Raw genomic sequence first — 22,992 nt, forward strand, 5'->3', positions numbered from 1 at the left:
CAGGCAAGGCTCATTGGACTGCACTCGACATGCACATTAGAGTGAAGGTCTGGAATGTGTGGGACTAGACATCCAACGGGGAGAAGATGGTAGCCTGGTTCTTGTGACCCTATTTGGAGACATGACCTACAGTCTGGGAATCTCCAATTCAGAAATGTAAAGTTATTTCTTAAAAGATGTCAAGAAGTAATATTGTGTGTATTAAAAATCACATAATAGATTTTTCTGGTCTCAATAGAATTAGAAGTTGACACATTTGTAGTACGTCATACCCTTTAATAGGGCTAAGGGGTAGCCTAGTGGTTAGTGCAGTGGCCTAGGGAACTGGGTTTGATTCCCACTGCTGCTCCTTGTGACTCTGGGCACGTCACTTACCCCTCCATTGCTCCAGGTACAAATAAGTACCTATATATACTATGTAAACTGCTTTGAATGTAGTTGCAAAAACCACAGAAAGGCAGTAGATCAACTCCCATTTCTGTTTACCTAGTTGAGATTCTACATGGAATGTTGCTACAATTTGAGATTCTACATGGAATGTTGCTACTATTTGAGATTCTACATTGAATATTGCTAGTGGAGGAGTAGCCTAGTGGTTAGTGCAGCAGACTTTGATCCTGGGGAACTGGGTTTGTTTCCCACTGCAGCTCCTTGTGACTCTGGGCAAGTCACTTAACCCTCCATTGCCCCTGGTACAAAATAAGTTCCTGAATATATGTAAACCGCTTTGAATGTAGTTGTAAAAACCTCAGAAAGGCAGTATATCAAGTCCCATTTCCCTTTCCCTATTGGAGATTCTAGATGGAATGTTGCTACTATTGGAGATTCTGTTGCTACTGTTTGAGATTCTACACGGAATGTTGCTATTCCACTAGCAACATTCCATGTAGAAGCCTGCCCTTGCAGATCAGCAACGCGGCCGCGCAGGCTTCTGTTTCTGTGAGTCTGACGTCCTGCACGTACGTCCTGACTAGTTTTCAAGAGCTACCATCTATTTTTCAGGTCAAAGGCGATTAGTATATTAAAACATTTACTGCCATGCCTACGTGGCTGTTTGAAACTCAACATCTATATACTACTACTACTCACATTCACGCACATTCCTGAATCTTCACTTCCCCAGCTGTAAAGGACTAAAATACAGATTAATACATGCGTCCAGCTTCTCATACTTGAGTTTGCAGCTGTGGAATGCATTGCCATTTAACATGAAAACAGTTCAAAACCTAATTAACTTTCGTAAATCGCTGAAGACTCACCTCTTTAACAAGGCATACCACAATGATCCATAATAAGAACTGTAACGCCTCACCACTTAATTGATATTCTGAATGCTCTCTCTTTTTACCCGATTGTTTAATTTTAATAGGTTACCCATGTTTTATATGTAATACCAATTGAATGCTTTCTCTTCTCACTTGATTTTTTATTTTTATTATGTCATCCACGTTCTCCATGTAATACCAATTGTATCTTTTACTCTGGAATGGCAAAAGCCATGACGGAAAATTGTAAGCCACATTGAGCCTGCAAATAGGTGGGAAAATGTGGGATACAAATGCAACAAATAAATAAATAAATAAATAATTTTCTGTACTACTAGATGTACATAAATGCATAAGATACAGTCCCTGCTGAACAGAGTTTACAATCTATCCATGTCTGAAAATGGTTCACAGTTCTGATCCTCTCTTTCTCTAGATGCAACAGGTTCATTCTAGACATTGAATCTGGATACGTCATATGATATCCTAAAATGTTGCAGTCCCATAAGTGGAGGAATAGCCTAATGGCTAGAGCAGGAAGCTTACAACCAAGAAAGTAGCGTTCAAATTCCATTTCTCCCCTTGATGAGGGGCTTTGGCCTCCCTTGTCTTGTGTACAAATTTGCTGCCTCATTTACCAAGGTGATTAAATCATTAAATAATACAAGCCCCCATTATTCTCTGTGGGGCTTATTTATTAACTATGAATTTAACTCAAACATACGATCATTCAAGAATGCCAGTTATAAAGGGATCCTTTTACTAAAATGCCTTAGTGAAATGGGCTTAGCACATTTTAATGTGGGACTTTCCTATGTGCTACGCCCACTTCTAAAGTGACGGTATTTAAGGCAGTTTTCAATTCTTTTTTTTTTTGTCAGCTTGTGCGCTATGTTCACATTAGTGCATTACCTGAATAAAAGTAAACATAGGAACATTTACCGCCTGTTATTTCGGTGGTGTTCGGTGCTCTAGTGTTAACTTTGCATTATCCAGTTAGCATGTGTTAATGTGAACATGCCAGCTGGATAATACTTCCATGCCCATTCCCTGCCCTTGATAAGCCCCTCCTGAAAAATGCCGACAAAATAGCTAGTGATTAGCGCAGGCTGATGGCAAATTACTGCAAAATACTCATTGCTTAAGCCTTTTTTCCTGTGTTCAGCATGCCTTAGCGCTTAACGTAGTTTAGTATTAAGAGCACTTAAATGAGGGGCCCTTTTACTAAGCAATGTAGGCGCCTATGCACGCCCAACATGCGTTAATTCAGAGTTACCGCCCAGCTACCGCGTGGCCCTGACGGTAATTTCATTTTTGATGTGCATCCGCTACGCACGCTGGAAAATAATTTTTTTCTCCTGCGCGGCAGAAACCGGGTGGTAATCATCATTCTACGTGCGTAGATGATTACCACACGGTTAATGTGTGAGACCTTACCGCTAACTCGATGGCTGGCGGTCTCAGACCCAAAATGAAAGTGCACCAATTTTTATTTTGCCACACGTCCATTTTCGGCAACCATTTTAAATAGGCCTTTTTTACAAGCAGCGCTGAAAAAAAGGATCTGCGTGTGTCCACAACACGCGCCTACACGAGTGCAGCCCATTTTTCTGTGCACCTTAGTAAAAGGACCTCTGAGACCCTTAAATTGTAAGCTATTAAGTAGTAAATTTAAAACAAACTGGAGAAACTATTTCTTCACTGAAGGTGTAATTAAACTTTGGAATTTGTTGCCAGATAATGTAGTAAAAAATTAGTTTAGCAGGGTTTAAAAAAGGTTTAGATAACTTTGTAAAAGAAAAATTCATAAGCCATTATTAAGATGGACGGGGAAAATCCACTGCTTATTTCTAGGATAAGCTTCATAAAATCTATTTTACTGTTTTGGGATCTTGCCAGCTACTTGTAACCTGGATTGGCCACTGTTGGAAAAAGGATACTGGGCTTAATGGACCTTTGGTCTGCTCCTGTATGGCAACACTTATGTTCTTAAACTCTCAGGGCAAGGGAATACCTACTGCTTCTGAAATGTAATCCACTTTGACTTTGGGTTTGGCAAGGCAAGTAATTTAAGCTGCAAACACCATTTAAGCTTTTTTTCTCTGCATTACATGTCCACTATAAACAGAAGCACTGCTGAATTTGAAAATGAAGCAGATATCAAAGTATCCCTTTTCAAATGATGTCGAAAGGCATTGAGAACGTTTTGGGAAGAGCCCAATGCCCACCAGATTCTTAAAAACCTTTGCTCTTTTATCTATCTATCTATCTATCTATCTAAGCTTTAATACACTAATAAGCTTTATGGATGGTGGCAGAGACAAGAAGAAAAATACGTGTGTGTAATATATACACATACATACATACACACACGTATTTCTCGTCAGGTCTCTGCCACCATCCATAAAGCTTATTTCACTCGCTCGCCTCCTAGTTCTCTGCTTAACAATTAAGCGTTTGTACTGCTAGACTGAAAAAAAAAAGCCACAGAGCAGCCTCGGCTCTCAGCTAGGGGACGTCATGGATTCCTGAGTGTGAAGTTTGCAGGAAAGCCCTCAGTTCGGCAGATGGATCCGATCCAAGGGTTCCCATAGCAATGGGATAAACAGGAGGAAACAGTGAGGGAATCCCGTTATTTTACAGCATTGAAAGACTATAAACACTCAGAACTGGGAAGGAAGTGGCTTTTCCCTCTGCAATAACCCAGGTCTCAGACGGCAGCACTGGGGGATTGTTCAATGCACAGCCTCAGAGCTGTCCGGATCCCTCCTTTTTCAATCCTAGTCTGAAGACCAGGGTAGATGATATTTATTTTCCTTCCAAGAAGCAACACTGGTTGAATATGATTCAGAGAAGCTTTCTTTTTTCCTGCCGTTGAACACATTTTAATTTCTCCAAATGCATAGAGAAGCTGGCTGCAGACTGCTCCGTTACCACCCCATCATGAGGTCTATGGATCAAGGTACGTTTCCCGCATATTCTTAGACATTTTGAAGGGTTTTGTCATTTTAATAATTTGGCTCTGTGTAGCATAATTTATTGGTCCATCTACTGTTCAAGTTAGCAAGTGTTCCACAACTTGAAATACTTAAGGCTGAGGATCACGTTTCAAGAATGTAGAACAAATTCATTTTAGATTCTTATTTTAAACGCATTCTCTGGCAAAAAAACAAACAAACAAACAAACAATCCTTTGAACGGGGAGTCAGGAATCTAATATTGCAAATCTCAGTCACGGACGGATCATCGCCTGCTTTAGCTTTTATTCTATCTAACTTTTACAGGATATATTACAATCAGCTGATTGTCAGTCTCATGAGCTAGAACAGTGTTAAAACTGACCACATGAGACCAGTTAGATTATATTGCATCTGAGATTCTTATGAGACCGACTGCGGTGGCAAACTACAGTGAATCTGCAAGTTTAGAGAAATACAATCCAGCGTTCGCAGCTAGATTAAGGTTTAGCCATTAATTATTAGTAACAGAAGACTATGATTTTTTTTTTGTACGTGAATACTATAACGATCTGTGAGCTATCCCCTCTCTTTATTCAATGGCAAGTAGCATTATGCATTTTTACATTGCTTCCTTGAGTGATGTAAGACGGATAATTACTAAAGTAGTAAAGGGTTGTTAGAAGCAAGGGCTGGAAGGGTTAAGTGAAGCCAAGAGGAGGAGGAGGAGTTTGCCTGATGTCAGAATATATACTCTGAATGTAGGGTTTGTGCTTACACCGACAACTTCCATATCCTTATAATCTGCTGCTCACCTTTACCTGTTCACGTGTCCTATAATTTACTTTATTGACTTTTCTGTAGTCATAGGGATGTTTCAATGCTTTTTTAAGGCTCTTAAATAGGAAGGACTTCCAAATATCCCCCACATTGCTGCTTGAATATTTTGCAGACTCAAAGTTTTTATGAGTCACCATGCATATTTCATAAAGTTTAGCTCCGGGTAGACATATAGGAACGCCAGGAGGGGGTCTTGAGGAATATTCTGCTGAATTTCAAGACAATGTGCAAAACACAGAAGAAACCAGTCTTCGCAAAAAAAAAAAAAAAAAAAACCAACAATAGCCAAAAACAGCGAAGATGACACCAAAATAAAAGAAAAAAAAAAAACTGAAAATAACAAAAAGTGAATAAGCCAAATGGAGTACAAAAAAAAAAAAAAGAAAAATAGACACACACAAAAAAAATTTTGTACTTCATTTGGTTTATTCACTTTTTGTTATTTTCAGTTTTTATGTATTTTTTTCTTTTTTTGTGTGTCATCTTTTTGCTGTTTTTGGCTATTGAATTTCAAGACGAGGAATTATTTCAGAATATGATGTGGGATTCAGCACATAGCACCAGGTACTGTAGTGTTAGAATAATAAAAGGAATCAGTATGTGTGCGATATCAGTGGGCCTGAGGGAAAAAAATTCATAACTAAACCTGAATAGTGTCTTACATGGCGAACACAATGGATTTTCTGTCTTCATCCCTACTTCTCCAGCAAGATCTTTCTTCAACCAAATATTGAAGATGTGGTTGGTAGACTCAAATTACACTTTTCTGTTGAGCCCCCCAGACCAGTGTTTTCCAAGTCCAGTCCTGGAGTACCCCTTGCCACTCAGGGTTTCAGGAAACCCACAATGAATATGCATGAAAGAGGCTTCATAGTCTGAGCTCTAAGGTGTATGTACTGTAGAATGGTTTGGAAATGCAGCCTTTTAAAGCAGCAGTGCACACCTAGTTCTCTTCCAGGGTTTTTGTCTGCGAAGAGGAGCTGATACTTTAGAAACTTTTGCATAAAACAGCATGGTTGCCATGTTTGTGTGCTAAGATGGAGCACATGTGAGGGATGGGCAACTCACCTGGATGGAGATCTGATTGATCTTGGGGGGGTGGGGAGCTGAAATCTGGAATCTTCGGTCCAATGCATAGGGCAATGAGGGGGGGGGGGGAGTTGGGAGGATGGGCAAGCAGTGGGGCAAGGCAGGCAAGCCTCACTGGCCCTTTAAATTTGAATAAGTACTCACCTAGATTCCTTGATCATGATTGGCTGGCAATTGTTGGGATGGGCAGGTGATGAAAGCAATATTTAAAGCAGCTCCATGCTTTTTGTAGACGGCTCTTTTCCCCTCCCTCCCATTTAATTTTAATTTTCTTTATATCCTGTAGCAATTTGATTGTTATCTGCTCAGGAGGACTTCATGTACTTGTGACAGCTGGCGGAGACCCAAGCTGGGACATTGGCTCATAGGGGATCAGCCATGAGTGCAAGTATTGCTACAAGTTCAAGTGTCTAATTGGGGGTCATTTGACCCAGCCTAATTGCATGGAGGTCCAGGCCATCGATCAGCCTTAGCTGTTAAGGTGGGGCTAAGGGTCACGAGCTGCTCAGCAGTCTGGACGAGCAGTGCGGGTGGTGAAAACATTGCTCTATTATATGTAGCTCAGGTGAAGTTGTTATTTGCTCATTTAATGTTCAAAATAAATGAAGCTGTGGCCTAATTTTGACCCCCCCCAAACAGTGTGAAGATGGTTATTATTGTTATGTGTAATATCTAAAAGTTTAAAGTCTATGATTTTTTTTTGGGGGGGGGGGGATTGTTTGAGCAAGGTGAGGAAGTTACCATAGAAATAAAGATTAACAAAAGGAGTATTAAGTAAATCCAGTATAAAGATCTCACCTAGGAATTGATTGTTAACCTTCATTTCTTTATTTAGAAGCTTTCAAATTCTTGAACTATGATTTAAAGCTATCGCACACAAAATGACAGTCCCAGTTTAAATGTGAGCCCTAACCTCCTCACTCATATTATGTCGCTCAGAGGCATAGCTAGGTAGGGTCAAGGGGAGCAGCCGCCGTTCCCCCATGGGGATTTTGAATAAAATTGCGCCTATGTGGATCATCCTGTCAGCTTCTCATTGATGCCTATTTCACAAAAGGTCTGCTCCCCTGACATCAAAACCTGGCTACACTTTCGATGTCTCTGTCCCTATAAATTCTCCACCACTACAACTGATCTTTCCAAATCGTGGGTGCCTCTCTTTGCTCCTTTTGACAAATTTCCTGGTTAGGCTTATTAATATTTGATTACCAGAAAGATAATGCAATAAAATTGCCCGGTCTCTGCTCTTCATCTTCTAAAGGTTTCCTTCACTGGGTAATTTCAGCAAAAGTTCTCATGTCTCCACTACCCTCTTCTTAAGTGTTTTATGTGTGTCTGCATATATGTTTGGTTACATAAGATCAACCAGAAACTGCCAATTAGCCTATACCCAAGAACAAAAGAGTAGCCATACTGGGTCAGACCAGTGGTCCATCTAGCCCAGCATCCTATTTTCCAAACAGTGGCCAAGCCAGGTCACAAGTACCTGGCAGAAACCCAAATCGTGGCAACACTCCATTCTACAAATCCCAGGGCAAGCAGTTGCTTTCTATGTGTGCCTCAATAGCAGACTATGGACTTTTCCTCCAGGAATTTGTATAAACCTTTTTTAAACACAGATACGCTAACCGCTGTTACCACATCCTTCAGCAAAGAGTTCCAGAGCTTAGCTATTCGTTGAGTGAAAAAATATTTCCTCCTGTTTGTTTTTAAAGTATTTCCATGTAACTTCCTCGAGTGCCCCCTAGTCTTTGTACTTTTGGAACGAGTAAAAAATCGATTTACTTCTTCTACTCTCTCCATTCTTCCCCACGCCATCCCTTCTGCAGCTGGGTGACAAAACCCATTGCTATGGGAGCATCAAATCCTAAATAACTCATTTTCCAATTCCAAAGGACATTTCAGTTTAGCACCCTAATAAACTCACATCACATATTAATTTTTCTCTCTGGTTTTAACTATATACAGGACCATTTTCTTGAATACATATATAATTGTTTTTTTTTTTTTTTGAGGAGGTAGGAGAAATCTGTAAATCAATAGCCATGGCAAAATATCTTATTCTTTTCCATAAGACTGGAACAGGATTGTGATGGAGTTTGTAAAATTCTGCCCCTCATCCTTAAGAATATTCTCATAGACAGCCTGAGCCACTTTAAGAGCATTAGTCCTGCCAGGAGGAAGTGAGTTGAAAGGAGGGGTGGAGCCTAAACCAGGACGTATATAAGACAGGGATTGATGGAGGTTAAGGGGGCCCAGAAGGAGTTGGGGGCATGTCACTACAACCTATAATTAAGAATTTTGACCTGGATGAGGTAAGCCACTTTTGATTCTTGATTGAGGCTGACAAGCCTTGCTCTGGGATCTGGCTGAAACCAGACCCTAGTACCAGACCTAGACCTACTACTACTACTATAAATCACTTTTATAGCGCTACCAGTCCTACGCAGCGCTTTACAATTGAACATGAAGAAGAAAGACAGTCCCTGCTCAAAAGAGCTTACAATCTAAATCAGGACAAACAGACAGGACCAAAAAGGACAAGGGAAGGACAGACAGAAGGACCCATAAGGATAAGATAAAAGCTACAAGTCAGGAGTCGAAAGCAGCATCAAACAGGTAGGCCTTTAACCTGGATTTGAAGGCTGCGAGGGATGGAGTTAGACGTAATGGCTCAGGAAGCCTATTCCAGGCATAAGGTGCGGTGAGATAGAAGGATCGGAGTCTGGAGTTAGCGATGGAGGAGAAGGGTGCAATTAGGAAAGATTTGCCCAGTGAACAGAGTTTTAGGGAAGGAGTGTAGGGAGAGATGAGGGTGGAGAGGTAGTGAGGGGCTGCACAGTGAATGCACTTATAGGTCAACAAGAGGAGCTTGAATTGTATACGGAAACGGATAGGGAGCCAATGAAGTGAAGTGAAGTGATTTCAGACCCACAGACTGTGTTCATACCTTGACAGCTGAGGCTGCTTTTTGAACTGCAGAGGTGTGGGAAAGGGACCTTTCTGTGGTTTCTGCAACTACATTCAAAACGGTTTACATAGTATATACAGGTACTTATTTATACCTGGGGCAATGGAAGGTTGATTTGCCCAGAGTCACAAGGAGCTGCAGTGGGAATCAAACCCAGTTCCCCAGGATCAAAGTCCACTGCACTAACCACTAGGCTACTCCTCAACTCAGGATCCAATTAAATAAACACTTGTTTTCATTTGTATCCTTTTGTCTGGCAGTGTTATTTCAGAGGTCCCCCCCCCCCCCCCCCGCAAGTCTTCGATCAGGTAATTGCAGGGATACTATCGGGCTCATTTTCAAAATAGAAGAATGGCATAAAGAAGCATTTGGACATTTTGCTTGCCAAAACATTCAAATCACTATTTTCAAAACGTATTTAGTAGACATCTATATGTTTCATCTGCAGTGCATCCAAATCACAAGGGGGGTGTATTGGGGGGGGGGGGGCAGATTTGGGCATTCCTAACACCTGGGTGTTTTTCTGCCATAATGGAACAAAACAAAAACGTCCATGACTAAAACTAAGATGTTTTGACCTAGACCTGTTTTAATAATGAGTAACTTTAACTCCAAAATAGGACTCAGCCACAATATTTGATACAAGTATTTCTTAATGTCCAGACAGTGGTTTCAAATAACGTGGTAGTGATTATCTACTATAATAAAACTCACCCTCAACGTTCTGAAGACACTGACGTCACTGCAGGCACTCAGACACCGGTTCGTAAGTTCATGGTGGTGAAGCCACAACACTGACCATGTCTCCGTGCCCCGCCCTCACGTCACACGTGATGATGTCGAGGGCGGAACAATTTAAAAAAACGAAAAAGAACGAATGGGGAGGAGTAGGGAAACACGCAGAGCGTGTTTCCCTACTCCTCCCCTTCCAACAAATCGCTGCAGACTGCCAAACAAAGAAAACCGCCCGAGGACATGCCCAAACGAAGCCATCTCTCTCTGCCCATGTCTCCTAGCCCCGCCCTCACGTCTAATGTTATGACATCAAGGGCGGAGACATGGCCAGAGAGAGATGGCTTCAACCGACAAACCCCACAGTGACCACAAAGGCCCAGCTAACCTCCAACCACCCCTCCACAAATGGCCCCACCACAATCGCCGTCGTCGTCGCCGTCAACGCCGCTCCCACCCTCCACTCACCCCTCTCCTTCTGCCACCGGAACGCCGGACAAAGTGGTGAGTTACAGGGGAGTGGGAGAGGAGAGGGAGGACGGCCTGGAGGGCAGGAAAGGAGGGCGTGGGACTCGGGAGAGAGGGAGACAGCAACGGAGAGAGGGGGGAGCCCTTGCTAGCGCCCGTTTCATTTCACGCAGAAACGGGCCTTTTTTACTAGTTTATATATAATGGAGGAAAAAGCCTCTGTAGCCCTGAATGCAAAATTATTGCATTCTGACTCACAGGCTGAGATCTTCATTGGCTAAAAAACCTCCTTTTTAGTGTGTACAATTTAAATTTCTACGTTATGTTGTACAATTGTTAATTATTCATGTATAACTTGATGTTAGAGCATAAAGCACTTATCTTATTAATCTTCGCCGCTTTGGCTTTGTCAAGGAAACAGACCTCGTGCTTAAGCTGATAGGGAGGCAATATCAGCATAAGCACGAGGTCTGTTTCCTTGACAAAGCCGAAGCGGCAAAACGGGACCCCGTCGGATTATTAAGATAAGTGCTTTATGCTCTAACCAGGGACCCCCATAGATTTGGCTCTGGACCCCCCTGATGATGACCCTCTCAACCCCCCTCCAACTGCCAACCCGCCGTCACTGTCTGCTACCTTTGCTGATGGAGGACCCCAACCCCGCCAACCGAGGTCCTCTTCTTCCTTCGTTCTGTTTCTGAGTCTGACGTCCTGCACGTACAATGTGCAGGATGTCAGACTCAGAAACAGAACGAAGGAAGGAAGGAAGAAGATGACCTCGGCTGGTGGGGGTTGGGGTCCCCCGCCAGCAAAGGTAGGCGACGCCAACAGCGGGGGAGGGTTGGTGGCGGGAGGGGTTCAAAGTTGGTGGTGGCAGCGGCAGGGGGGTTAGCAATGGTGGGGGTGTCAGCAATGGCAGGGGGGGGGTCGGCGGCACCGGGGGGGGGCTAAAATATGCCCCCCTCACCTCAGCTCTGGACCCCCCCTCCCGCCAAAGTCCGGCTACGCCCCTGGCTCTAACATCAAGTTATACATGACTAAATAACAATTGTACAACATAACATGGAAATTTAATTGCACACACCAAAAAGGAGGTTTTTTAGCCAATGAAGATCTCACCCCGTGAGTCAGAACACAATAATTTTTGACCGGGGCTGCAGAGGCTATTTCCTCCATTATATATAAATCACTACCACGTTGTTTGCAACCACTGTCTGGACATTAATAATGGGTAAGCCACAAAAAGAGCCCTAAATGACCAGATGAGCACTGGAGGAATAAAGGAATGATCCCCCCCCCCAATAGTCACTGATCCTCTCCCACCCCCTAAAGATGCGAAATTAACAGTACATACCAGCCTCTATCACAGCTTCAGATGTTCTGGCCAGTCCTATTAGAGCAGCAAGCAGGTCTCTGGAGTAGCCTAGTAGTCAGTGCAGTGTAGAGAAGGGGACCTAGGTCCAAAATCCATCTGTTATACTGGTGGTGGACGTGTCAGCCCACCGGAACCCACCAAAAACCTACTGTACCCACATATAGGTGACACCTGAGCCATAAGGGCTATTGTAGTGCTGTGTAAATTTTTGGTGGGTTTTGGAGAACTCTCCATACAATTTAAGGGGGTAACAGTGAGATACGTACCTAGGAGCTTTTAGGTAAAGTCCACTGAAGTGCCCCCTATGGTGCCCTACTGCTCTGCTGGGATGTCTGTGTGGCCAGTCTACTAAGAATGCTGGATCCTCCTACATCCCAATGGTTTGATTTTGTGCGTTTTTCACTTGGGTGGGGGTTTTTTTTCTCAAAAATGGACCAAAAAGATAAATGCACAGAGCACAAAAGTATCCAGCAAATGGACATTTGGGGAGGGGGGGGGGGGGGGAAGAGATGTTTGACTGTTTCGAAAATGGCTATATTTGCCATTCAGATTCTGGACATTTTGAGCAAAATGTCCAATGTTGGACTTAGACTTCATATCGAAAATGCCCTCTCTCAGATCCCAGTACTGTCCATTTAACTTCAGGAAGGACAGAGAGCTGGGAGCCTAAACTGATGCGTTTGCTGCCAAAGAAAATGAAATTAAAAAAAACCCCAACAACCAAAATAATTCAACCAAATACAAATATATCAATAAGTGGAACATAAACCATTTTAAAAAGCAAACTGCATAAGTGCCCGAGAAGTTGCAACCTGAAAGCTGTGGAATATCGATGCAAACATTTGGACAGTTTTAGTAGGTCTGCTAAACCTTTAGTATAGAGCATCATGTCTCCACATTTTAGTATTTATACCTGCAAGAACCTGAAAAGTCTCGGAAGGGAACCAAAATTGCACTAATAATAATAAAGGTAATTACCGTTCTAATAAAATCCTATAAACAAAGAAATTAGTAACCCAGATCTTCATTTTGCTGTCTTGCGCACTCTCTCTGTTTTTAATAATTACATTACGTTGACCTGGTTAGGGTGCCTCTCTGTTCATAACATGGATGTATGGGAGGAGGTGTAAACAAAATGTAATCTTACAATCTGATATTTAAAGATTTGTTTTAAAGTAAGAACATCAAACCTAACTTTCCTTTAAAAGAAATAAGGTGATATAAAAAAGGAAAAAAAAATCTCCTCAGGGGTGTAATTATCAGTGTAGACTACCGTTAAGATGTGTTATTTTACTACTGCTTTTTGCTATTTTAGCACAGGTCCTATTTTATGCAATGAGACCTAGTTACTAACAACTGGGGTTAACAGTAAAACAAACGATTTTAACAGTAGCCCACCATGATAACATCTTCCCTCAAGTTCACCATTGTACAAATCATTGTGCTTGCCTGTAGGGGGCAGCAGCCCAGAGATCTCTAATGGGCCTACTCAAAACTGATTTGAGCCAACAGAGTCTTAAGACTGGAAGTGGTTGTCTTACCCAAGTTAGATGGACAAGATGACGACCAACCATGCCTCATCATGGTGCCCTTCTCCAATTCCATATTCCAGATGCAGAAAGAAGAGGAATAAGGAATACTAAATAAGCTAAGCCACCCCTCAAGGGGGTAAATTTTAAAGTCACTTGTTGTGCAGAAAACAGGGGCGTAGCCAGACACCCAATTCTGGGTGGGCCTGGGCCCAAGATGGGTGGGCAGAAAAACTCTGCCCTGTCCCACAAGTGATTTGGTCTCTCCTTCTGTCACTTGCATATCATATGGCCTCTCAAACATCCCCCCCCCCCCACTCCACATACCTTTTAAATAGCAGATTTTCACCAGCAGCGAGCAGCAACTAATACACACTGCTGATGTTGGCCCCACACCCTTCCCTCTGATGTAACTTCCTGTTTCAGTATAGGCAAGAATACATCAGAGGGAAGACTGTGGGGCTGGTGTGAGCAGTATGTATCTGTCACTGCTCACTGCAGGCCAAGATCTGTTATTTACAAGGTATGCAAGAGGGACAGTTGTTTGGAGTTTTTGGCTGGTGGGGCTTGGAGATCCCTGCCAGCCACATCATAGGTGTGCTGCTTCTGGGTGGGCCTGGGCCCACCCTTGGTTACGCCACTGGCAGAAAACAGAGGTTAACCATCTAGAAAATTTAGGAGATTTTTTAATGAAATGCATCTGAGGGTCTGACTCAAAAACAGAGGGAAAAGGCCTCAAGAAGCCCCCAGCAAGTCTAAAGACCACGGGGGCTGGGCTTCTTCATCATTGGCCAAAAAACCTCCGTATAAAAACCTCTCTTTTTAATTTCACAGGGTTTTATCTGATGTCCTTTTTTACGTTTTTATCTTATTTTTTATTTTTTGTCTTCTTTCTTACAGTAAAACACTTTGATACATTGAAATAAGCATCAGATATTACTTAGCTTTATCTGATGTTACAGCGTACGGGTCAATTCAGCATACAGATCAGTTTTACATGCAGACCAACACCAACGATGGCCGTCATATCGATGACCTGCCTCAGGATACAATGGTCCGTGTTCCTGATCCCTCCTGAACTACATAGCATTTTGCTACACAAGCATAAGCTTTCCCTTAGAAAACTGCTGTCACTTAAGCACATATTTGCTGCAAAATTATGTGACCGTAATAAAAGGTCCCTCCTTGGTTGCAATTCAGCAATGGAGAACATCAAAATGTCTCCAGACCCAGCTCTTCCCAGTCTGACTCAGGACCAACATCCAGTGCAAGTTATAAAATACGGAGTTCCTCAAAGCCACGGGCACTTTGCATCTGCAGCCTGCAAGCGCATTTTCAAAGGGGAGTCTCCCTTTGAAAATTCAGAGGTTGGATGGCATCACCACACATTTCTGTAGTTAGTTACCTTTATACAGTGCGTTTTTTCTAGCGAAAAAGGTGCCAGTACTCAAATGCCAGGCTACCCTTCAGGGGTGGGGTGATCACTGAGGGGACCCACCCCATAATAGCCAGGCCCCCTGCAACCAGTCACAAAATCTATGACAAGGCTGAATTGGTGTGTAGAGCCTGAGCTCTTTCATTAAAACTTGGGGACCATGGGTCAATTTTTGCAGACAATGGAAAAGGTGCCGGTACTCAGTACCCCCAAGTACCCCTTCAAAAAAAGCCCTGCCTTTATAAAAGAATTTGCAATTGTCCGACCCATGTTATGTTCAGCATTTGTTGTACCATAACCACTCAAGAAATTTTGCAGTAGTGTAGCTTTTGAAATTGTCTTTTACAAACAGGTTTCCAGGATATCCGTGATGAATAATCACAAGAGTGATTTACCTTCTCTTGTGCACCTTCACTACAGAGATCCAGAAAACCCAAATGGCTAAGGGCCTTTTCAGAACTGGGTTGGGAATCACTTATGTCTTGTGGATTCAGTGGCGTTCTGTGGTTCACTGCCACCCAGGACAGATCGCTGCTGTGCGTGCCCCCCCCCCCCGGCTGAGGGCAACACGATGACTCCCCCTCAGCTGCAGGGCAACACGGCACCCCCCCCCCCCCCCGGCATGACACGGCATCTCCCCCCTCCCCGACCCAGTCCCCACCTGTCTACCAGCTCCCGGCGCCAGCACCTCGTGCAACTCTGCGCTGCTGTAAAAGAAGAAAATCGCCTCATCGGCCCTTCCCTCACTGTGTCGCACCCTCTGATGTAACGTCCTATTTCCTTGAGGGCAGGACACAGTGAGGGAAGGGCCAACGAGGCGATTTTCTTCTCTTACAGTTACAGCAGTGCAGACACGAGGTGCCGCACCACACAGCTGCCGGGTGGACGGAGCTGGTGGGGACTCATCAGCAGAGCACCCCTCCTCCCACCCGTTGACACCCGGGGTGGACCTCCCCTACTGCCCTGCCCTTGCTACGCCACTGTGTGGATTCCATATGCCCTGGTACATGCTTAACACTGTAACTTCCTACCCATCTTCAAATCATTGCTCAAAGCCCACCTCTTCAATGTCGCCTTCGGCACCTAATCACTACACCTTTTCTCAGGAAATCTAAACTACCCCAACTTGACATTTCGTCCTTTAGATTGTAAGCTCTTCTGAGCAGGGACTGTCCTTATTTGTTAATTTGTACAGTGCTGCGTAACCCTAGTAGCGCTCTAGAAATGTTAAGTAGTAGTAGTTGCATTATAAAAAAAAGTTTTTAAATAGCCCCAAATTATTAGAATTAAGTGCTGCTTGATCTCATAATCATGTACCAATGCAATATGGCCTATGTTAAATTCTTTCCATTAGGTATTAATGTTTAAAATATATTTTTTAATGTTCATAATTTTATACAGGGTATTTACTAATGACCTTGAAAAAAAAGAAGATAAAATGTAACCATAAAAACAGCAATTTTCTCTGGGTCATGTCAATAAAATATATAGTGGCTACTTTAAATCTTATTGGTACAAACTGGAAGATCACAATGGCCTCATATCCACCATGGCCTAAAGGCTGCAGGGCTGGATTAAAGCATATGCAAACAAGGCATGTGCCTAGGGCAGAGCCAATGCAAGGGTAGTGGGCATCCTAGGTGAAATGTCGGCCTTATTTCACCCCCTCCAAAAAGTTTGATAATTAAACTCAACAATCATGATCATCACAGAAACATCCTACAAAAATGCAGGTTAAAGTAAGTGTTGATGGTGCATTGAGTTTGTGTGGTTCTCGGGACCTATTATTTTGCTTAGACTGCAGCAGCCCTTTGACGCTCCAAAGAAGCTGCCACTGAATGCAGTCATCTAGTTATGCCTAATGTTTGGGCTGGCATTGGCCTAGGGCCCAAATATTTAAGAGGGACCCTCTCAGATATACAAGGATTCCCAAGGTAGATTTTTGCTCTTGTAAATCAACTGTGGGTAGGAAGAAAAGTAGGGGAAAAGGAAACCAGAGTCATCCTTGCTCACATATATATATAAGTACATAAGTAATGCCATACTGGGAAAAGACCAAGGGTCCATCGAGCCCAGCATCCTGTCCACGACAGCGGCCAATCCAGGCCAAGGGCACCTGGCGAGCTTCTCAAATGTACAAACATTCTATACAATCAAGCCATTGTGACATCACTAATGAGGTTGGCTCTTATTGGTGGAATGAGCCACTATGACATCACAATAGGTTAAATCACTGCTCTATGTAATAAAAGTGAGCCAAGTAGAGGACATAAGTACATAAGTAATGCCACACTGGGAAAAGACCAAGGGTCCATTGAGCCCAGCATCCTGTCCACGACAGCGGCCAATCCAGGCCAAGGGCACCTGGCAAGCTTCCCAAACGTACAAACATTCTATACATGTTATTCCTGGAATTTTGGATTTTTCCAAGTCCGTTTAGTAGCGGTTTATGGACTTGTCCTTTAGGAAACCGTCCAACCCCTTTTTAAACTCTGCTAAGCTAACCGCCTTCACCACTTTCTCCGGCAACGAATTCCAGAGTTTAATTACACGTTGGGTGAAGAAAACTTTTCTCCGATTTGTTTTAAATTTACTACACTGTAGTTTCATCGCATGCCCCCTAGTCCTAGTATTTTTGGAAGTCTATTCTTCCCCCACATTGTTTTCTTACCTTCTGATTCCTCCTCTGCAGTCAGAATCTCATGGGGACCCCATTTGGAACTTTAAAATGAATTCATATTATGATGGAAGGAGGAGGGCAACACGCAGTTAGCCTAGAGCACAAAAAAAAGGGTTAATCCTGGCTTGACAGGCTGCAAAATTCCTGAGCTGACCTTCTGTAAATACATAAATCCTAGACTTTATTTTCAACCAGTGTATGAAATGCACAGGTTGGCTTATGGGATACTTGCCCGTTTCTAGATGAATTTACTCTCGTACATTTTTTTTTTAGACACCTTCAATATTTTTGCAGCTCTGGCATCAAAGCTATACTCTTTAGGTAAATAAATGTCTGCTGTTGGCTTATTAAATACTGTGCAGATGGGGGAGGGGGAAATCGTTTCATAGAACTTGCTAGTAAATTATCTTCGTTTTTGGCTTTTCAACATACAGCTTCACAAGCTGACAATCATCGACTTACGCAATGTTTTAAGAATTTCTAATTGTAAGATGAGCTGCTTAGATGACAAATGGTACTCAACTCATTCTTAAAATTTTTTTCCTCTTCACGTTAGTGGTTAAAATAAAATACAGCTTTCATCCAGTTTAATTACTGACATTGCCATAAGCCACACCTGATGCTGTAAAATGTTTTACGCTAGCTTATTCTGTTATCGAGAAATGCCAGTTGTGATCTGCTAGCAGGGAAGCTTCCGAAAGTCATGTTTTGCCTTTCATAGGTCTGTTTGACTAAAGTTATAAACAGATCAGTGTGATTTTTCAGAGCCTTGTCTGGGCTTCAGTCTACAATTATTTAGGATGTACAAATGGTGCTGTATCTAAATTAACGTCCATTCTGAAAATTAATATAATATGTATGCATGTTAATAAGTCTGCACTTGTTATAAAAAACCATATAATATATATATCATGGTCACGCAGTAAAATGACAGAAAGACTAATTGATCCATCAAGTCTACTCACTTGTTTTCCTCAACTGCTCTACATAGTAACATAGTAAATGACAGCAGATAAATACCTATATGGTCCATCCAGTCTGCCCAACAAGATACTTTATATGTATACCCGAGTTTGATTTGTCCTTGCCTTTCTCAGGGCACAGAACGTAGAAGTCTGCCCAGCACTCTTCTTGTACTAAAAGTTCTGAAGCTAACATCGAAGCCTCTTAAAATTTACACCCCAGCCCATCCCTATCTATTCAGTCACGATCAGGGCGTAGACCGTAGAAGTCTGCCCAGCTCCCGTTTTGTTTCCCAATTACCGGCGTCACCACCCAATCTCCGCCAAGATTCAGTGGAACCATTCCTTCTAAATAGGATTCCTTTGTGTTTATCCCACGCATGTTTGAATCCCATTACCGTTTCCATCTCCACCACCTCCCGCGGGAGGGCATTCCACATATCCACCACCCTGTCTGTGAAAAAATACTTCCTGACATTAGTCCTTAGTCTGCCCCCCTTCAACCTCAATTCATGTCCTCTAGTTCTACCGCCTTCCCATCTCTGGAAAAGGTTCATTTGTGGATTAATACCTTTCAAATACCTGAACGTCTGTATCATGTCACCCCTGTTTCTCCTTTCCTCCAAGGTATACATGTTCAGGTCAGCAAGTCTCTCCTCGTATGGTTTGCAACGCAAATCTCATACCATTTTTGTAGCTGTTCTTTGCACCATTTGCAGTCTTTTTACATCTTTAGCAAGATACAGCCTCCAAAACTGAACACAGTACTCCAAGTGGGGCCTCACCAATGACTTGTAGAGGGGCATCAACACCTCCTTTCTTCTGCTGGTTATACCCCTCTCTATGCAGCCCAGCATCCTTCTGGCCAAGGCCATCACCTTGTTTCTTCACCTTTAGATCCTCAGACACCAACACCCCAAGGTTTCTCTCCTGAGTCGAGCTTACTAATCTCTCCCCTCCTATCCGATATCTCTCTTTTGGGTTTCTGCACCCCAAGTGCATCACTCTACACTTCTTGGCATTAAATTTTAACTGATAAACCATTAAGGAAACCAATAATTAATAGACTAATTACAAAGAAAAATAAAAAAATTATTAGTTTAAAAGTGAAAAAATTTTTAAACTAATAAGTTTTTCTTTTTCTTTGTAATTAGTCTATTAATTATTGGTTTCCATAATGGTTTATCAGTTGAGTGATTAGAAACCGAATTTCACAGAAAACCCAGAATTTGAAGAGTATATTAAATTTTAACTGCCAGACCCTCGACCATTCTTCTAACGTTCGGAGATCCCTTCTCATCGTTTCCACTCCCTCCAGGGTATCCACTCTATTGGCTATTTTCGTGTCATCCGCAAAAAAGGCACACCTTTCCTTCCAACCCTTCAGCAACCTCTCCCACAAATATATTAAACTGAATAGGCCGCAGCACCGACCCCTGAGGAACTCCATTGCTCACCTTCCTTTCCTCCGAGCAGATTCCATTTACCACCACCCTCTGCCACCTGTCGATCAACCCGTTTCTTATCCAGTTCACCACTTTCAGTCCTAAGTTCAACCCTTTCAGCTTATTCATGAGTCTTCTGTGGGGGACCGTATCAAAGGCTTTGCTGAAGTCCAAGTAGATTACATCTAGCGCACGTCCTTCATCCAGTTCACATAAATTCCCAGTACCCAAACCAATGCCAGCTCTCTCCAGATCCTCCATCCAAGCTTTTAACCCCACTCCCAGCATTACCCTACACGTGTCCAAATCATGACTATTTTAACCATGACCACTTTGTACCAGTTAACTCCATTTTCCTAGAAGGCTGATTGTCATGCCAACAGTTTGCCATTTGGCCTGTATTCTCTCTTCTTTGATCCTCTGCTCTTTCATATCATGATAGCAAAAAAAGAACCAAAACAGATTTGCATAAAAGCGCCTTATAGCTAGGTAACAAGAGGTTGGAAACCCACGTTCTGCTCTGGAAGAGCACAAGGGATGGTTGGGTGGGAATATATTCATGCAACATGAAGGTCTGTCCTGTCCAAAAAGGAACATTTTAGAAGTAGTTACTAGCATAGGTGTGTCTTGAACTTCAAAAGGCTTAGGAATATTTTAGGAGAGTTTATAGTGATTTAAAGTCTTTCCTGATACTTGTAATATTTTATTTTATTTTTATTGCATTTGTATCCCACATTTTCCCACCTATTTGCAGGCTCAATGTGGCTTACAGAGTTTTGTTATGACATTGTCATTCCGGAATATCAGATACAATAGGTAATGTCCAAAGATTAAGTAAGAAGCGAGAAGGAAGGTGTTAGGTAGGTTAGTATAGAAGGTGGGCTTTTATAATTGGTGGTTGGTGAGGTAGTTTTGTAAGGCTAAGGGTTCTCTTTGTAGGCTTTGTTGAAGAGATGTGTCTTCAGAGATTTGCGAAAGTTAGTTATTTCGTCAATGGTTTTCAGGGCTGTAGGTAATGGAGTTTGGATTTAGCTCACACCTTTTTCAGCAGTAGCTCAGGGTGAGTTGCATTCAGGTGAAGTAGGTATCTTCCTGTCTCCGGATGGCTCACAATCTAATTTTATACCTCAGGCAATGGAGGGTTAAGTGGCTTGCCCAAGATCACAAGGACCAGTATTGGGACTTGTACTGGGCTTCCCTAATTCTCAGACAGCTGTTCTGACCATTAACCTATTCCCCCACTAGGGTGCAAACAATTAAATTAGTGAAAGATAAACAATATAAAAATCATCTAAATAATGCAGTGTCCATTTCATAGGGTGCTGTCCTAATGACCTCAGATCTTCTTTAGCAAGCCTTGCTGTTTTGCTGATTCATTCCTTATGCTGACTCATGCTTTGGCCTTTTCTCTGCTACTGCTGCTACTACTAATTATTTCTATAGCACTACTAGACATACGCAGTGCTGTACACATTATATGCAGGTACTTTCTCTGTCCCTAGAGGGCTCACAATCAAGCTTTTTTTGTTGTTTTTGTAGCTAGGGAAACAGAGGATTAAGTGACTTGCCCAAGGTCACAAGGAGATGCAGTGGGGATCGAAACCCAGGCTGCCAAGATCAAAGTCCACTGCACTAACCATTAGGCTACTCCGCCGGCTAAGTAGCAGTTCCCTAAACACTCTGCTGTAGTTTTTGATTTGGGCTCTGGCTATTGAAATAATTTAATTGTAAAACACAAACTGGTTTCCAAATTAAGGGTGTACAGAGGGGAGAACAATTATTCATCCACTAAAGCATCTGGCTGCTGGAATTGTGCTACATTGGAAAACGGCTTCTACATAATTACTATGGCTGAAGATTAAAATTCACAATTTATTCAGAAAAATGCATGTGCCATGTATTGCCTATGGTAACAGGCACAAAAAGGGGTCTGATTAGCACAAGTCTGAAATTGTTTGAAAGCTCACTTAATTGTCTAAGTTTCTAGACTGTTCAATTTAATTAAAAGCACTGCTGGGATTCTCACAGCAGCTCATGGGATCTATAGAGTACGCTTGGTACATTAGCAAAACCCATCTAACTATACTTAGACAGAAAAATGCACGCTCATATTGGATACATAGTAACAGACACATAAAGGAGTTCAATTAGTGCATGTTCGAAGCCTTGACATGTGACATGGCTGCTCATGTGTTAATGCATGCACCCCCTTGCTGTACATATTTCTTCAGAGGCATGCAGATAACTCCGGATGTCTTTCTCACTGAGTGGGAAGGCATGCATAGCTATCTGATAGGAGTCACAGTGCACTTCTCAGCCGATTCTCAGGTACATCATCTCTTTAGTGAAAGGGAAGTTAAGATTCTCAACAGTCCCTTCTCTGTGGGATCCTTTTACTAAGGTGTGCTGAAAAATGGACTGTGGTAGTGTAGGTGCGTGTTTTGGACGTGTGCATATCCATTTTTCAGCGCACCTGTAATAAAAGGCCTTTTTAAACATTTTGCCAAAAAATGGATCTGTGGCAAAATTTAAATTAGCGCGTGTCCGTTTTGGGTCTGAGACCTTACCGCCTGCCATTGACTTAGTGGTAAGGTCTCTCACATTAACCGTGTGCTAATCGCCTACACGTGTCAAGTTGGAGTTACCGCCCGATTTTCACCACACACCAGAAAATAAAATATATTTTCTGGTGCGTGTAGTGGACACGCGTCAAAAATAAAATTACTGCACAGGCCATGTGGTAGCTGGGTGGTAACACCAAATTATTATTATTTATTTGGATTTTTGCTCACACCTTTTTCATTAGTAGATCAAGGTGAGTTACATTCAGGTACACTGGATATTTCTCTGTCCCAGGAGGGCTCATAAACTGTTTGTACCTAAGGCAATGGAGGGTTAAGTGACTTGCCCAGGATCACAAGGAGCAGCTGTGGGATTTGAACTGGCTACCTCTGGATTGCAAGACTGGTGCTCTAACAACTAGGCCACTCCTCCACTATAGCAACACTCCATATAAAATCTCAGATAGTAGCAACAGAATCTCAAATAATTTATTTGGATTTTGCTCACACCTTTTTCATTAGTAGCTCAAGGTGAGTTACATTCAGGTATACTGGATATTTCTCTGTCCCAGGAGGTCTCACAATCTAAGTTTGTAGCTGAGGCAATGGAGGGTTAAGTGACTTACCCAAGATCACAAGGAGCAGAAGTGGGATTTGAACCAGCCACCTCTGGATTTCAAGAC

The 22,992-nt window shown here is 42.5% G+C and overlaps 1 protein-coding gene and 1 long non-coding RNA gene across 2 annotated transcripts in view; one reads left to right on the forward strand and one right to left on the reverse strand.

Moving 5' to 3' along the window:
• Positions 1-2,753: 2,753 nt before the first annotated feature.
• Positions 2,754-22,678, reverse strand: LOC115476605. Its single transcript, XR_003943205.1, has 3 exons — positions 22,667-22,678; positions 15,782-15,786; positions 2,754-2,897 (listed from the first exon to the last, which is right to left on the reverse strand). It is a non-coding gene; the product is annotated as an uncharacterized LOC115476605 (long non-coding RNA).
• NFATC2 (nuclear factor of activated T cells 2) overlaps positions 3,974-22,992 on the forward strand; it is a 216,352-nt gene continuing 197,333 nt past the window's right edge. The window contains exon 1 of the mRNA XM_030213066.1: positions 3,974-4,227. Within this exon, the coding sequence (XP_030068926.1) occupies positions 4,164-4,227 (64 nt within the window). The 5' untranslated portion in view covers positions 3,974-4,163. The remainder of the gene's footprint in view (positions 4,228-22,992) is intronic.

Source organism: Microcaecilia unicolor, chromosome 8 (assembly GCF_901765095.1).
Source record: "Microcaecilia unicolor chromosome 8, aMicUni1.1, whole genome shotgun sequence".
NCBI lineage: Eukaryota > Metazoa > Chordata > Amphibia > Gymnophiona > Siphonopidae > Microcaecilia > Microcaecilia unicolor.